Below are 18,102 nucleotides of genomic sequence, written 5' to 3'. Positions count from 1 at the left end.
ACATCTAAACCTAATTCAGTTTTTCAAGTCATTTTTTTCACTTTATAATAAATAATATAATAAAAAATCACCCTATGAAAGGGGACATAACATACAAGCAGTGAGATGTTAGAGGTGGAAGCAGAACTGAGGCTTCCTGTGTCAGAGACTTTAGCTGTCCCTCATAACTATATGACTACCAATTTTTAGACAGAACATGGCCACTCAAAAAAGGACTTCATTTCAAACCCCTATTTTACATAAATGTGGATAGTAATTCAACTGAATGACGTGCCATATAGCTACTTTTTTTTTCTTTCTCCCACTCCCTTTATTCTTGTTTCTAGAACACAGATGAAATGTAGAATTTCCTATCAGATAATGAGGTTGAAGGTCACTTCCCATGGATGACAGGGAAAGAAAGCTGAAAGAATATGACTCCCTGAGGCATTCAAGGGAGATATAGCATTTGCTATAGATTGCTAACCTCCAGACTTACATAGAAAAGAAGTAAACTTCTAATGATCAAAATATATTGCATAAAATAATAATAAAAGAGAAAAAGAAATTGACTTCTATCTCATTTAAGATGTTATTTTTGCTATTACTTTAAATATCTATTATTAGAAACTTGTCTTATTGTCCTTCCTGTCAATGGAGATAAGAACTTACAGTTCTTCATAATACCCTTATCATGTATCTTAATTCATTCTTTCATTAATGCAATCATTCACTCAATAGCCAGCAAGTGTGCAACTGTCTTGTCTGACATAAATCTATGAGAGGGTTTTGGTGGACAAATTCAAGAAATAAATGCATTCTCTTCTTAAATGCATAAATATTAGGGATGTTAAATTTTCTTAAATTATCTACCAATTCATATATCTAATAAGCATTTATATTAGACTTTCTCTAACAATCTCATTTCAAATAATCCCAGGCTCTGGTGATACATCACTGATTGGATTAAGTGTGTCTAACATGCTCTTTTTACTCTACATTCATTCTCTCCCCTTCTTCACCCTTGTTTGTTCCCTGGAAGGGTGATCTGTATGGGACACACCAATGGGCTCTTTTGCCTTATGGTTGGGTTGCCTAATAGGGAGTCTTAGTAGGATTCCAGATAGAGGTAGGAGAATGAAGACTACATACAGTCATGATATATACAACACTTTGATTAATGGCAGATACATAGTCACTAGTGGTCCCAAAAGATTGTATCACCTAATAATAGCATACCTGTTTTAGTTTGTGTAAGTACATTTTATAAAGCTCTCACAAACTCACTTAAGATGGCATGTCTAAAACATTTTCTTGCAACTAAGAAATCTATGATTGTGTTTATTGTCTCCGTTTGTTTCCTGAGATGGCTTCTCAGGCTAACTGCATGTGTTATGTAAGATCACGTCTCCAACTCCAAGTGGTTCACTAATGACTCTGTGGTTTGGTTCAGAAAACCATTCCCTAATTTCACACCACTTGACTTGTTATTGGCCCTAGAAAACTTCACTGTATCTCATGATTTCAATATATATTGTTTATAGCTTTTAAATCATCTTCCTTGAAATATCCTAATTTAAGCCTACCTTACTATTTGCTTCCTGTTAGCATGCTGACTGATACACCGTGTGCCCCAGTTTTTAGTTCAAAACACAGGTTCCAGATACAAATGGAATCCACCAGAAGCACTGTTGGGAAGGATGTTAGAGCAAAGGGAAGATACTTAGCAAAGTAACTTAGAGAATAGAGAAGCTCAGAGTACAAGAATATTATCACGATAAAATTTGGCTCACAAGCATTTGTGGCACATGCACCTTCCTTATTTCTCTCTCTTTTAAGAAATAGTAAGAAGTGGGACTTACAGGTGAAACCCAAAGGCACTAAACACAATCCATTTCACCACCATGACATGCCAGAAGCCCTAGTATTGTCTTCCAGACCACAAATGCATTAGTGTATTTACCTTGGAATCTCTGGCCACTGTTGAGTATGTCTGCTTTAGGGCACAATATAGACTTATAGAATGAACCATAAAGCTGAATCATTCGCTTGTTCCTTTTTACCAATCAATACATTGAGGGAATCTTGTGTATTTAATGGACAAAAGAAAACTTCCACTTCTGACTTTTGCAGGAGAAAAAGAGAGAGAAAGACAAAAAGAGAAAACAATGCAATGCCCTCCTGAGATGCCCATATCCTAACTCACAGAAGTTGGGAATATGTTGCTTTTCATGGCAATGGCTCTCTACGGGTAAGATTAAGTTAAGTATCTCAAGACTATTGGAGAGATTACTTTGGTGAGCTCTCTTCAGTCATAAAGAGCTTTACAAATGAAAGAATGAGACAGGTGAATGAGAATCAGTGAGATCCAGCCAGCCATTGTTGGCTTCAGAATGAAGGAGAACCACAAACCAGGGAGTGAGTGCAAGCAGCTTCTTGGTGATGAAAAGGGCAGATCCATGTAGTCTCTGCAGCCTTGACTAGAACACAGAACTGTTAATACCATCTCTTCAGCCTAGGGAGACCTACTTTGGACTTTTAACCTCTAAAATTACAAGACAATAATTTTTGGTTTATACTACCTAGTTTGAATTTTTTTTTCACATTCACAGCTAAAAATGACTATGGAATGGAAGATTGAAAGCTCTAGACCAGGAAACTAAACCCAAAGAGTGAAAGTAAGATTGGGAAGTGAATGAAGGCAGAGATAATAAGCACATCCAGTCAGCAGCACACCAGTTGCTAACCTAGACTCAAGGTAACCTGGCTTTACTAAGAAACAAATTCAGAGAATTGCCACCATGAAATGCTTTCATGACCTTTGAAGCACCTAGCAGACACCTTCTTTTCTTTCAGTGACTTTGGGGTTCTCTATAACTCTTTAAAGAAGAGAACTTCCAGTTCCCTTCATATTGACAACCATCTGTCCCAGATCTTATTCTCTTACTGTCTGGTACCTTAGGAGCAATGAATCACACTTTCACAAACAATACCCCAAATAATCATTACATGATTATTGCTAAGTATAATAATTATTTAAAGCTTATTTCTATTTACTATTTTAAAATTTGCCAGAGCACATAGTCTATAGATAGTTCTATAGAACACTAATTTTCATAATTTGTATTCTATAAAACTTCATCGCCAAGTTCTCATTTTTCAAAATGGGGACCCCAAGCATGATGCTGGCCTTACCACACTCTGTCCAAGCTGTTCCCGGAAGAAGTAATCCATGTTTCTTTTTTGTAGGCTGTCGAGGTAATGTTGGAAGCGAGTATATGTATATGGGTAGCAGTAAGCAAACTGGTAAATATCATCTTCTCGGTCAAAACAGAATGCAAAGGACATCACATAATTCTTCCTGTGGTCAGGGCAGCGATAGTAGTAAACATTTTTAGGTGGCAGTCTTTGCCTAGAAGATACAAACAAAGACAATAGTTCAAGACTCAAAAGGTAACAAACAGGAATGAATGCCCAGGAAAATGTCAACAATAACAGTGTCAGGGCAACAGGAGAATGATGAAACTCCATGTGGTCAAAAACACATGGTTAAAAAAAAGCATCACTTTGTCAAAGACTGGTTCTATGCTTTCTTAATCATTTGGAAAATGTAAAATTAACAAAGACAAGCAAATTTTGAACATTTGTTTATCCCTATTTGGAGCATTTATTATATGCCTAGGCATTGTGTTAAGATTTGGGGATACAATAGTAAATATGACAAACAAGGTCTTGGTCTTCATGAAGTGCATATTCTACTAGGAAAACAGCCAATGAACTTAAAAATAGACAATATAGTTACAGATGGTGTGGTGGTTTGAATAAGAATGGGCCCCACAGACTCATATTTAAATGCTTGATCCCTAGTTGGTGGAACTCTTTGGGAAAGAGTAGGAGGTGTGGTGTTTTGGGAGAAGGTGTGTCACTGAGGGTGGGATTTGAGGTTTCAAAAGCCCACGCCCTTCTTAGTTAATTCTCTTTCTGCTTTGTACTAGCAGATGGAGCTGTAAGCTCTCAGCTCCTACTTCAGCTCCATGCCTGCCTGCCAATTGTGATGGTCCCTACAGTGACAGCCATGCACTCTAACCATCTGGAACTCTGATCCCAAATTAAACACTTTTTTAAAGTTGCTTTGGTCATGGCATTTTTGTCACAGCAATTGAAAACTAACTAAGATAAGTGGTAATTTTGTACAGCCACGCTGGAAATCAGTATGGCAGTATCTCAGAAAATTGGGTAGCAATTTTCCTCAAGACCCAGCAATAACACTCTTGGGCATATACTCAAAAATGCTCAACCATACCACAAAGACACTTGCTTAACTACATTCATAGCAGCATTATTCATAATACCCAGAACCTGGAAACCACCTAGTTGCCCCTCAACCGAAGAATGGATAAAGAAAATGTGGTGGGGCCCGGGGGCTGGAGAGATGGCTCAGCGATTAAGAGCACTGACTGCTCTTTCAGAGGTCCTGAGTTCAATTCCCAGCAACCACATGGTGGTTCACAACCATCTGTAATGAGATCTGGCGCTCTCTTCTGGCCTGCAGGCAAACATGCTGTATACATAATAAATAAATAAATCTTTGAAGAAAATGTGGTACATTTTAAAAATGGAGTATTATGCACTGGTAAAAAACAATGACATCATGAAATTTATAGACAAATGGATAGAACCAGAAAAAAAAAATCATCCTCAGTAAGGTAACCCAGACCAAGAAGGACAAACATGGTATGTACTCACTCATTAGTGGATATTAGATGCAAAACAAAGGATAACTAGGGTACAATCCACAATCCCAGAGAAGCTAGGTAAAGAGGAGTGCTGTGGGATGGTCTGTATGTCAAATGCTCTGATTGGTCAATAAATAAAACACTGATTGGCCAGTGGCTAGGCAGGAAGTATAGGCGGGACTAACAGAGAGGAGAATTGAGAGGACAGAAAGGTGGGAGGAGACACTGCCAGCCGCTGCCATGACAAGTAGTATATGAAAATTGCTGGTAAGCCACAAGCCACGTGGCAAGGTATAGATTTATAGAAATGGATTAATTTAAGCTATAAGAACAGTTAGCAAGAAGCCTCCCATGGCCATACAGTTTATAAGCAGTATAAGTCTCTGTGTTTACTTGGTTGGGTCTAAGCGGCTGTGGGACTGGCGGGTGACAGAGATTTTCCTGACTGTGGGCGAGGCAGGAAAACTCTAGCTACAGAGGAGGACCCTAAGAGGGTCATGTGTGGATCATCCCAGGAAGGGAAAGGGTTAACATCTGCTGGGTAAGCTTGGAGGAGGGAGTAGAGGGGAGGAGATGTGGGGTGGGAACATGAGGGATCAAAATGGCTGAGTTTGGGGAGGGATGGGGAGGCCATTGGAAAAGGCCCTCTGAATGTGGATGAAAGTCATGTGGCTTGATCTGTTTGTGGGGCCCCTGTCAATGGGACCAGAACCTATCCCAGGCACATGAACTGACTTTTTAGAGCCCATTCCCTATGGTGGGAAGCCTTACTCAGCCTTGATGCAGAGAGGAGGGGCTTAGTCCTGCCCCAACTTGGTATGCCAGTCTGTGTTGACTACCCAAGGGAGGCCTTACCCCCATGAGTAGAAAATAGGGGGTGCAATGAGGAGAGGTGGGGAGGGAACAGGAGAAGGGGAGGGAGGAAAAACAGTGATTGGTATGTAAAATGAAAAATAAATAAAGAAAAAATGAAAAAGAACATTTGGAATGTGAGAGACATTAACGGATAGACACTTTTCTCAGTGAAGTCAGGATTTGTTTTCTATTCTAAGGCTAAGTCATAGTTTTTAAAGTAAACTAATACCCATTGTGAATATTCAAGAGAAGGCAACAAAATATTCAACATTACTCTAAATTATTACTGTTATTTTCTACAGAGGATTATATAAGACTATTTTTATTTAATATTTTATTAACTATTAGAGCTTTACACAAGTGAATATGTAAATTGTGATCATATTCTTCCTTTATGGCCCTTTAACTCCTTTTGAGTCTACCTCTACCTCCTAGCTCTTCCCAGCTTTATGTCCTTGTTTTTAATATGCCATTCAGTTCAATTTGTATTGCTCATATACAAAAATGTATGGGGGCATCCCCTGGAGCATAGACAAACTATCAGAACTATACCCATTAAGAAAATGAATTCTTTCCTAGCAGCCATTACCACCAATAGCTAGCTTCTCAGATAGGGGTGGGGCTAAAAATATCCTCCCTGTTCCATGCTGGAATGCTGACTGGCCTAATCTTGTACAGCTATTGTGCAGGCAACAAGAGCTGCTAGAGTTTTATGAGTGTGATGGTCCTGTCATGTTCAGAAGACTGTTTCACCCTGTTTTTTTTTTTTTCAATCCTTGGCTCTTACAATCTTTCTACCTTCTATTTTGCTATGTTCTCTGAGTCTTGTGGGGAGGTATGATATAGATGTCCCATGTATGGCTGAGAACACCATAGAGACTTACTTTCTGTACTTTGACCTAGTATAAGTTGCTGTGTTCATCTCTGTCTACTGTACAAAGAAGCTTCTCTGTTGAAGATTCAGGGTTACACTAATCATGAGTTTTATTTTCCATGAAAGCATTTTGGGAAATACTGATTCAAAATGTGCTGTGTGAGTAGTTTCCCTAAAACACAAAGCTCATATTCTGGTAAAGAACACCAGAAGACACACGGAAAAAAAAAAAAAAAAAAAAAAAAAAAAAAACATGTTCCAGTCATAATTCTACAAGATTATACCTGCCATTCTATTGAGCTACTGTATCATCAAGTCTCATGGGAGCCAAAGTGTTCACAGTGTTGCTCTATAGAGAATGCCTCTCATTTCTTTTCTTCCTACTCAAACAAAAGTCAGATCAAACTACACCTTTTCCGTTATCTTATACTGACAATTTTGGGCCAGTTATATTCACATATTTTATGGTAGATATTGTTCTTTTTATTAATTGCTCTTTAAGTCTTGTTTATCTAGATGGATCTAGAAGAGCTTTAAGAACAAATGATACTTCTAGAGAATGTTGACACTGGGTGAAGAATATAAAACTCACCTCCCATGGGTTGGCATTTAGTAGAAAAGCCAATGAGCAAAGAGTGTAGACAGGAGGAGGAAAGTGTAGGAGATGAGGTCAAGAACATCAAGAATGGTACTGACAGAGATGGCTTAATGTTTATCAGCACTGGCTACTCTTCCAGAGAACATGGTTTCCATTCTTAGCACCCACATGGTAGCTCACAGACTCACAACTATTTGTAATTCCAGTTCCAGGAAATCTGGCACTCTATTCTGCTCTTTGCAGGTACCAGGTACACACATGGTGTGCAGATATGCATGCAGGAAAAACACCCATGCCTGTGAAATTGTAAAAGAAATGTTTATTATGCTGATGATACTTGTGGGATAAAGTACATGAAACTCAAAGAAGGAAGGAAGGAAGGAAGGGAAGGAAAGGAAGGAAGGAAAGAAGGAAGGAAGGAAGGAAGGAAGGAAGGAAGAAAGAAAGAAAGAAACAAAGAAAGAAACAAAGAAAGAAACAAAGAAAGAAACAAAGAAAGAAACAAAGAAAGAAACAAAGAAAGAAAGAAAGAAATGGTGCTGACTCTATGCAGGGCAGCCTGGAAAAATGTGTGAATCACAAATCTATGAGCATTTTGATGATTAGTGTTAAAATGCTAACTTAACAGAATACCTTGGGGGTTGGGCATCTGGGCATCTCTAGGAGGATTATCATAAGTACATTAATCAAAATGGAAAATGCCCACTCACTGTGGGTGGCATCATCCTCTAGGCCAGGAATCCTGGCCTGTTTAACAGTAGAGAAAGCATGCATGCATTTATTGCTTTCTTTTTTTTTTGACTGCAGATGTACTGTGCAAAGCTACCTTAAGTTCTTGATGTCTTAACTTCCATTCCACATTGGACTATGACTTTGAACTATGAGTTAAAATAAACCTTTTTGAGCCGGGCAGTGGTGGCACAAACCTTTAATCCCAGCACTAGGGAGGCAGAGCCAGGCGGATCTCTGTGAGTTCGAAGCCAGCCTGGGCTACCAAGTGAGTTCCAGGAAAGGTGCAAAGCTACACAGAGAAACCCTGTCTCAAAAAATCAAAAATAAATAAATAAATAAATAAACCTTTTCTCCATTAAGTTGCTTTTGTCAGAGTACTTTATCATAGCAATAGGAAAAGAAAATTAGACCAGTGTTCTAACATGGTAGTGTTTTCTTGCAAATTCTTGTTTGATTACTCTGTGTGTGTGTGTGTGTGTGTGTGTGTGTGTGTGTGTTTAATGTCAATTAATTGATTAATGTCAGAGGTGAATCTATTTCTTAGTTTGGATTTTTATTGCTGTGAAGAGATGTCATGACCATGGCAACTCTTATAAGGAAAACATTTATAATTTATATATTATATTTACATATAATATATTTATAGTACACACTTAATTGGAGTGACTCACAGTTTCAGAGGTTAGGTTCATTATCATCATGACTAGTAACATGGTGGTGTGCAGGCAGATGTGGTGCTGGAGCTGAGAGTGCTACATCTTGCAGGCAACAGGAAGTCTACTGACAGTTATACTGAAGGAAGCTTGAACAAGAGAGACCTCAAAGCCTGCCTCCACAGTGATTCACTTCCTCCAACAAGGCCACACCTACTCCAACAAAGCCACACCTCATAACAGTGCCACTCTATGAGATTATGAAGGCCAATTACATTCAAACCACCTTAGTCTGTGAGACATTTTTTTTTTCTGGAAGAACAGAGATGATATAGCCCTGATGTTTATCCAACTATTTGATTCTATTAGGCTTAATTATTAAATAGTCTAACATTTGATTATATTAGAAAACAAGTGGATGAAATGGGGGGTCATGAGATCTAAGATGGATAAGAACCTGAAGGGTGAAAAACAGCATGGTATGGAAAATACACAACACAAGCCAAAAGGAATTTGATTTTTCATTTAAAATTCAGTGGTGGTATTCAGGATGCCCAGAGTTGTATTTAGATTCACCAAAGACATACATTTGCCTCCTACTCCCAAGAACATGAAATAACAATCTTTTCATAAGGCCCTATGTACTCCTTCTAACAAGATCACTATCCCAAACCTCCCTGTATTGAAATTCTGGAGCCACTAGTGATGAGGTAGAAAAGTAAGAGTTTGGAAAATGTGCAGGGGACAAAGAGTAAAGTCATTCCCTCATGTTCCTATGTATGGAGTATAGGGGCATGAAAAATAAATACTCTCTTCAAGAGTATTGGGCCTCAGTTGATGGTTTTACTATCAAATATTAAAGTATTGGGTACCAAGTGAAGACAAGAGAGGTGAAGGAAAAAAAGAAATTAAAAGAATGAGATTATTAACTACAAGAATGAGTTCAAGAAGAAGATGTGAATGACAGAAAGGTTAATAGAGAAGGCACAGGTGAAAATTCAAGAACAGACAGGGAATAACAGACCAGTGCAGGGATACTGGTGTCGAGAAAATTTATGTGCTCCACAATTGCAATGTGATTGAAGATGAAAGAATAGGAGGGTAGGGAGGAAGCTAGTTCCAAGACCTTGGATTAATAGTTGGGAAGAAAGCCCACGAAAGGGCTTTTGAGGTCTCCATGCAGTGATGGTCACTCCAGGCCCTGGCTCAGAGATCTGAGTAAGAGTCTTCTGGAGCCCTAGGTTTAGCATGTGTTCCTATACAGGCAATGCCTATAGCCATAGGTTCCCCAGGTTGTGATATTATGTCCAACTATTTGCTAATATATCTAGTCAAGGCCCACAGTTTAAATACAGTCATCCTATCTTCCCAATCTTCCACCTAAGTTTAACAGTTGTTTATGAGAACCTGCTGTCTCCACTGAATTTGTTTACATTTGATCAGAATTCATAGGCTTATAGATGTCCTGATTCCTATCCTGGATGGGTGAGAATGCTTGATTTGGGTGGCAGGGAGAGTGGAAGTAATGGATCGTCCCATAATCATTCAGGAAGGATGAGACCTTGATTGGGGCTTAGACTTTCCAGGTGCCACCAAGGATACACACAGAAACCTGCTTGAGAAGATCTCATCAGTCAAGTAAAGCAAGGAATAATGACAAAGGGGCATGTACCTCAAGGTCATAGGCAGGTGTAACAGCTACCTCCTACCTCACTAGGGGTGGTGCTTCAGGGCATGGCTCAAACAGCCACCCACTACAGCCTTTCTCCTTTGAAATATACTTTGTTTTGTCCTGTTTATCTCCTTATAGTCTCATTATGCCCCTGGCACTGTGTTAACTGCTTTATATGCATTTAAAACTCACAAGCATCTTAGGAGGTGTGGGGTTATTAACATTTCCTTTGCAGTGACAAGAAAATGAAAACTCAAAGAGGTAAAATGTTTCTCAAAGACCCAAGTCCAGTAAGTATCAGAGCCTGTATTAGGCCAATTGGCCCCAGAGTCAATGCTCAGAATCCCCACTGTATCCTGCCATCATGCCTTTGCCTTTCAACTCACAAGCTTACCTTCTATTTCATAAAAATCTGGTTTTACAGTGTTCTCAGTAGCCCCATCCTGCTAAAGACCCTGTAAACAACCCGTTATCTTCACATTTTACTTAGGCCCATATGGATCCCTTGGACTTCCCAGAGATTTAGAATCTTATGCTCATTACTCCTTTTCTCGAAAGCTATGCTTTTCCATAATCAACTACTTCGAATTCTTCAACAAAGTTGAAAAATGTCTTAGTAATTGATCTTTCCAATTCCAGGATAGACTCTTACTTGTTTTCTGACTCCTATTCATAGACCTAAGACTGATTATTAACAAAGGGTTAAATGTTTAAAAATGAACTATCCAATCTACGGACCAAAAAAGTGAATGAGAATATACAAATAAATGCCAATTCTTTAACTTGCTTCCCCTCTAAAGCTTTCCCTGACTACTCAGTCTTCAGCAGCTTGTCTCTGCTTTGACAAGGGACCTGGTTTATCTCATAAAAATGAGCAGCAAAAGTAGACAGATGTTTCTTTAAAGAAAATGTAAATGTCCTTAAACTGGAAACCAAGTCACCTCTTCCTTCTGTTCACCACTGGTGATGGCACATGGAGCTCTCCAACACTTGTTTATGCAAAGATGGTCCGTCCCAAAGATCAGTAGCAGGCATCACAAGAAGGCTGATTTTAGTTCAGTTGGAAATGTGGACTTTATATCATTCCACAGAAGAGAAAGCAGAGAAACTGGTGTTAAAAGAGAATGTAGCAAGAGATGGTTTCAAAGTCTGAAAGAATGTTCTATACTTGTTAGATGAGGCACTCTTATTTTTCTGAACACAGTCTGAGATAACCCAAGGGAAAAATATGACAATAATGATATTATTTATTATAGTATGATTTTCTGTGTGTGTTTATAGCACTGACCATCTGCCAGGCCATTCTAAACGTTTTGTAATGCTCTAGCTCTTTAACTTTGCACAATATTCTGAACTTACTCCTCATAGCCCAAAGTGATGAAAGTGAGGATATAACTAAAACCATTCTTAAGTGAGGCAGGCTGTCTGCAACTCTACAAGAGACCACTGGAATGAAATTATCCAAGATCCTGTCCTGTCAGAGACCCAGGAAAAGTCCAAGCACTGGTATGTATGCTCTTAGAACTGAGAACAGATGTTTACCACCTCTTAGAAGAAGCTATCATTTGGAGTCCATCCATCTAGATAACAGAAGTAGACACCCAATGTATAAAGAAAGTATGTAGATCTAACACCAAGACTCGTAGTGTGTGCAGGTGAGGAGACTGTGTGCATACACATATCTATCAGATTCCCACAACCATACTCTGTGCTGCTCTATTATAGCCAGCATTTAATTTCATTCACTGTTGGACTGAGCTCCCTGGAGGGAAAGGCTGGACAGTCCTCACTATTGCTACTCCAGGACCTATGCAGAATTTTGCAAAGATGAAGTGGTAAAAACAACTGATGAATTGAATAAATGACTATATTTATAAATAAATAATTTCAACTTCCCTAACATAAGTACATTGTGCCACCTCCATGTGAAACTTAGAACCATGTACTAGATAGATAATGTTTTCACTTTCTCATCTTTATGATGTATTCTTTCTAATTGTAGTTGACTTTCTGATACATTTCTATAACATATAGTCTCCCTAGTATAAAGAAGTCAAGTCCAAGTCAAGTCAACTTTCTTTCTGACTCTTTGCCAGTAACTCCCACAATGTAGTAATTGTTATAAATACTATGTGTAGACACTGTTGCTTTTATGATTTACTTCAAAATTTCCAGAAGCTAAAATAATGCTTGACCTTGTAGAAATCAATACATGCTTGCTAAATGAGTGATGTTGTTTGAAATCTAAATGGTCTTATAATAAAATATCCCATAGCCAGATATTTGGGTAAATGCTGAAAGATGAGAGAGACAAAGGAACAAGCCACTGCCATATCTCACCTCACCATTTCCATGAATCCTCTGACAGAAATCATCTGAGTCCTCACCCGGATGGCTCCAGCTGAAAAAACCTTCTAGCTAAAAGGATGCTTCTGCCAAAAAGCCTATAGTCCCTGTCTCCTCATGCCTTATATACCATTATCTGCCCAGCTATCACTTCCTGGGAATAAAGGCATGTGTGCTTCCCAAGCAAAGGCATGAGATCTCAAGTGCTGGGATTAAAGGTATGTGACTCCCAAGTATTGGGATTAAAAGTGTGTGCCACCACTGCCTGGCTCAGTTTCTCTCCTAGACTGAGTCAATCTCATGTAATCCAGGGTGGCTTTGAACTCACAGAGATCCAGACAGATCTCTTCCTCCCGAGTGCTAAGATTAAAGGTGTATGCCACCACTGCCTGGCCTCTATGTTTAAGCTAGTGGCTCGTTCTGTTCCCTGATATTCAGGCAAAGTTTATTAGGGCACACAATATATCACCACAGAGTGAATTTTTGATTTAATAGTGAATGAATGAAGTGGAAGGCAACAGTTTCCCTCCCACTTACTATCTTCTCTGCATTCTCTTGAAATCCACTGACTAAATTTTCAAAACATCCTTCTAGGGGCTACAAGGATATACAGAAGATTAGAAACCCAGAGCCCAAGTGTATAAAACTCTCTAAATTTATATTCTCAAATTCTCCTCAAGACACTGAAATATAGGATTTATAATTTCCTCTCCAATTAAGCAGAAAGTGTCAGCCTGAATAAGTAAGTTCTAACTCTAGGTTCTTTCTTGACAGCAGGCAATTTTCTCTTCAAACTAATAGAACAGGAAGTAGTGAAGAACCAGTCTCATGCTTCATCTATGCTACATGTGGCCTTTCATCTGTGTTTGGTTGCAATTATTAAGACCATCATGCTATAAGTCCTGGCAGAGATATCTAACATAACATCACAAAGTCATTTAGATACTCCCAAAGTGCCACCTGTTAAGCACATCCTGTATGCAATATTGTGCTGTTTGTTGTACACTACTGTCTGACTAGTAAGCACATACTTTTTCTGCCACAGTAAGCCTGTGCTACCTTACATTCACACAGTTGTGGCACTGATCTTCTCTTTCTCCTAGTTCATTTATCCAGGGTCACAAAGCAATTTGGTATCCACTTTCCTGGTATATTTGAAACTGAGATAAGTTTCCACTCTTTTTCCTTCTATGAGAGCAGCAGAATATCTCATGCGTCGTCTATGCTATACATTGCCTTTCATTTGCTGGATGATTGAGACCATCTTCTAGCCAGAAACCAGTTGGCCTCTGCCTTGTTCTCTCACATGTCCAGCACAGATAGACACCTGGCATAGATACCTATATTATAAATCTGCTCTCCCTGAACAAATAGAACTTATTCCTCCTACCTCCAACAGTATCTTTCTCCAAATAATTACAATGCCCCTGTCACCAGCACATCTACTCTTATCTTCTCTCTCTGCACTTTGTCACAGCTAATCTTCCCGAGACATTGGGAGGGAGAGAAAGAGCATGAAGCAGTGATCAGACACAGGCAACACATTTTTACACCCCTGTGTTTAATCGCATTACCATTTTATCAGCTAATGGACACTATGGGTGGGAGGAGAGAGGCAGCATTACATATTGCCAGTTGAATTTATGATAACAAAAAGATACTGCTCCTTTCTGGAATTAACCTTTTTGTCCTATACACTGTATTCTTTATTTTTTCAGTTTATTTTATAACACTGGGTTTTTTTTTAAAATTTTGTCATTGCCTTCTGGAGAAGGACACCCACACACTGTGGTAGCAGCTGCTTCTATTAATTCCAAGTCATTAGAAAATTAAAATTAAGGCCAATTATTTTGGCTGGTTATGAGCCAGAGAAGAGCTGAGACTTATTATTTTCATGGTCATAGACAGCAACAATATTCCTACCTGTGGCTGGATGCTGGAATAATGCCAATCCATGTAGAAACTTCAGGGACCTTGGGCTGGAGAGATGGCTCAGCTGTTAAAGGCTAGGCTCACAACCAAAAATATAAGAAACTTCAGGGACCATGCCAGAAGAGGCTCTGAACTATGAACTCTATACCTCTCCTCTTATTCTGAGAAACAGCAACATGACAATCCAGACGGGGAGCTTAGAGTTGGTCTGAGTCCAAGCTCTTGCATTCTTGCCTACTTTGAGCTTTTGCATAAAATGTGGTCCCTACTCACTTCTTATAATCCACTCCGAGTTGTTGAGAAACTCTTAGGTGAAGTAGACTGTATTTTCAGGCCTGTTATTTGCTGAGTCTGTGACAGTGTATGAGGCAGGAGCATGAGGCTGTCTTCTTATGACAAAGTAGTAGGCCATAGCCTAACTGGTTTAGGCATACAATGAAAACTTGTACCAAGTTTGCTTTGTTATTCATTGTGAGTGGAACAATGACAATGGTTCAGGTGGTGGAGTCACCAGGACAAGTGAGGTCTTGAAAGAAGCAACAGCTATGTTCAATGCCAGTTCTGTACCCCTTTAGAAATGCAGTCACTGTATAGTAGGCTCTAACTCTCTTCCATTACTTATCAGTCATACAGCATTGAGCCTGGGTTTTCTCACTTCTAAAATGAAAATGCTATCATGGATTGACTGAGAAGAGTACAGACTGACATGCAGGAGCTCAGTAAATGGTATCTAAGATTTTCATCATGTTCCAAGTGGTAGAAAAATGGCACTGCCTCCTGTCTTTTTCTAAAACAATGAGTTTCAGGTTCACACTAGTGATTTTAGGGCAGGGTAGACCACAGTAGAGGACCCAGAAAAAAAAGACAGGAAACAAATTAATGTTAACCATTTCTCTTTCTTTTTTCAATGTACCCAATAGTACCATTTTGTTCAAGTGGTCCTCTCTCATGAAAAAAAAAAAAGTTATGTTCAAACAGAGGAGGACAGTTAACTCCTTTATCCCAAAATTGTGATAGAGAAAAGTATTCACAGGTGCTACCTATGCTGGTAGTTGGGACAAGTCATCTGTTCCATAGTCCATTCTTCAGACACCCATGGTCATTAGTTGGTGATATCTGTAGAAAGTACAGTCCTGTATCTGGATTATAAAATGTTCTCAGTACAGTTGTTTGTAAATCTAAAATTATGATTTCTTTACTTGGTTACATGTTAAAATGTTTATTATTCTTATTCCAGTAATGAATTAAAAATATAAGCATGTACATTTTAGGAAAATTAATGAATGTATATTTCCATTTCTTGTAAAGTAAATCATGAAATGACCTGCATAAAATGGCTAAGTATTTATGATCTACTGAAGCAAATAAGTCACAAATGTAAGTAAACATCCATATCTTCCACAATAGTAGCAGTTTTTATAGTATATGTTCCCAAAGTACAGTTTATACATATAAAAGTGAAGCATAAAAGGGAAATTATTGAAATTATTTTAAAATAGTTGCATACTGTGTATGGGAAGATGTACTTCAGAAGTTGTATAGTATGGTCTGTTCTCTAGAGACCATGGCTGTTCTAAAATAATTCTGACCATTTCTAACTGGACGCTTTCTCTTGCATGGAGTGTTAGCTGGCACTCTGTCTTTTGCCAACCAGTGTTAGTCATATGTCTTAACCTAATTACAGTGTATATCAATTATTTTATCCAGTTAATAGAAACTTTTTGGAAATTCATTCTCTGGAAATTAGACTACTTCCTTAGTTGTAATGATATAGCTATTTCAATATGAAGTCACTAAAGACAAATTTATTTTGTTAGGATAGTGTGAATAAAAACTTTGGTTGAAAATAATGTTCATCTTAAATCAGAAAATCTGTGAAGCAGAAATTTATTCTTAGATGGTTTGAGGTATCCACACAGTTTATAACTGAATCTGAATATCTTTCCATATTCTATCTTCAAAATAGAATAATTGTCAAAATATATATAACAAAATGTAAATATACAACTTTCATAATTGGTTAACATTAAAAGACATATACAAATGCAATTTTGAAAATATTTATTTTGTAAAAGCACCAATATAATAAAAGCAATTTATATTCTTAAAGACTATTTTAAAAGTATACAAAATTTGATATTCTCTCATTCATTTTAAGTTGTGATAATAAATTACATGGTCTTCCTATCCATCTGCCAGCTTGATTCTTCTTCTTGCATGTCTGAGAATGATCTTAAATTCAACCTAATTAAAATTGATCGCCTGTCATCTCCTAAACCAGGGGTTCTGAAAGTACTTCTATCACAGTGGGAAGCTCCCATTTTCATGTGCCCAATTAGATAAAGCAAAAACATGGGTTGACCTTAATTTCTTCTCTCTTTCCCTCAGTAAAAATGTCCTGTTTTGCTAATTTAAAAATAAATTAAAATGGTGAAAATAAATATTGCCTGATATCTTTCAACACTGTATCCCTTTAGACATTCAGGAAACAGTAATTTTAAACAGAATCAGTAGCATACTACAATAAAACAGAACTTGTAATGGGAAAGAATGATAAACAAACAAAATCAGTATATGAATGTAAGTCAATGATAAGTATAATGGATGCAAGAGGGAAATGAGAGTTGTGAGTGTAATACTACAGGAAAATGGTCACAGAGGTAACCCTGTAATAGAAGTTGAATGAATATGGAAAGAAGCCATCTGTACATCTATGAAGCAAAAGAACTGGTAGAAATAGCAAACACAAAGGTTAAACAATAGAAATAAGCTTTGGGGTACCTCTGAAAAATCCAGTGTGTATGAATAGGAATCAGTGAGGTAGAGGCTGGCATAATTGAGTTAGAAAGTAGAAAAGAGGATGTAATTATAGAGTGGATGATAGTGCGAGCTATGCATGCAGGGGAAGTGAAATCAAGGACAGTTGGGTAGCTAGGTAGGGCAGTTGTCTAGGCAAGATGCAATGATGGATTGGAGAAGGGTGGAAGCTGTGAAGAAGGTAAGACGTTCTTGGACCTGGAATAGTTTTGCAGGTAAAGAGCTTTGGCTATGTTGATGGATTAGATGTGAAATGTAAAAGCAGGAGTAGAATCAATCACCATACTATCTTTTGGCTTGGTATCTTTTACTGAAATTTTTACATCTCACATCTCTTTGAGGTCTTTAAATTCTCCAAAAGATTTAAATTTATCTATCTCCAAAAGACATCTCCAATCTGTTTAGTTGTCTATATTTCCATGCTCTTACTAATATCCTGAGAAAGTCCCCACCCAACCCTACTTCTTTTTTCCCACCCTCTCCCCATTCCTTTCCCCATATAGTCTTTTTAAATTTTAATTGGATCTTGTCACTTCCTGGATTAAAAACCCTATGTAATTTCCAAATATGCTGGAATGAAATCCAAACTCTAGCTTTTTACTTCTTCAGACAAACTGAGTTCATAGTCCATCTCCAAAGATTTCTGTGTACTGTTTGTTCTTCTACACACTAATAACTCTTGCCTCACTGTTCTAGATTTTTGGCTTTGTTTCCTTTGAGGTTTGAAACAGGGTCTGTCTCTGTGTACCCTGACTGGCTAAGAACTTGCTATGTAGACCAGGACAGCAGCCGTCCTCCTGCTTCTGTCTCTTGCCTCCCTAGTGCTGATATTACAGGGTATGTGCCATTGCACTGCACTTTTTTTTTTTTTTTTTTTAAATAAGTACTAGGGATTGCTGGGGAATGTC

At 38.2% G+C, this 18,102-nt stretch overlaps 1 protein-coding gene across 3 annotated transcripts in view; it reads right to left on the bottom strand.

Annotated features, from left to right (window-relative positions):
- The window catches only part of Agbl4 (ATP/GTP binding protein like 4), a 1,176,960-nt gene that overhangs the window by 511,868 nt on the left and 646,990 nt on the right, over positions 1 to 18,102 (bottom strand). For all 3 annotated transcript variants that reach the window (XM_037203416.1, XM_028889943.2, XM_028889970.2), the window contains exon 5: positions 3,175 to 3,391. In XM_037203416.1, the coding sequence (XP_037059311.1) occupies positions 3,175 to 3,391 (217 nt within the window). The remainder of the gene's footprint in view (positions 1 to 3,174; positions 3,392 to 18,102) is intronic.

This window comes from Peromyscus leucopus, chromosome 2 (genome assembly GCF_004664715.2).
Source record: "Peromyscus leucopus breed LL Stock chromosome 2, UCI_PerLeu_2.1, whole genome shotgun sequence".
NCBI lineage: Eukaryota > Metazoa > Chordata > Mammalia > Rodentia > Cricetidae > Peromyscus > Peromyscus leucopus.
Note: the sequence above shows the minus strand (reverse complement) of the source record. Positions and strands in the feature narration are given on the sequence as shown.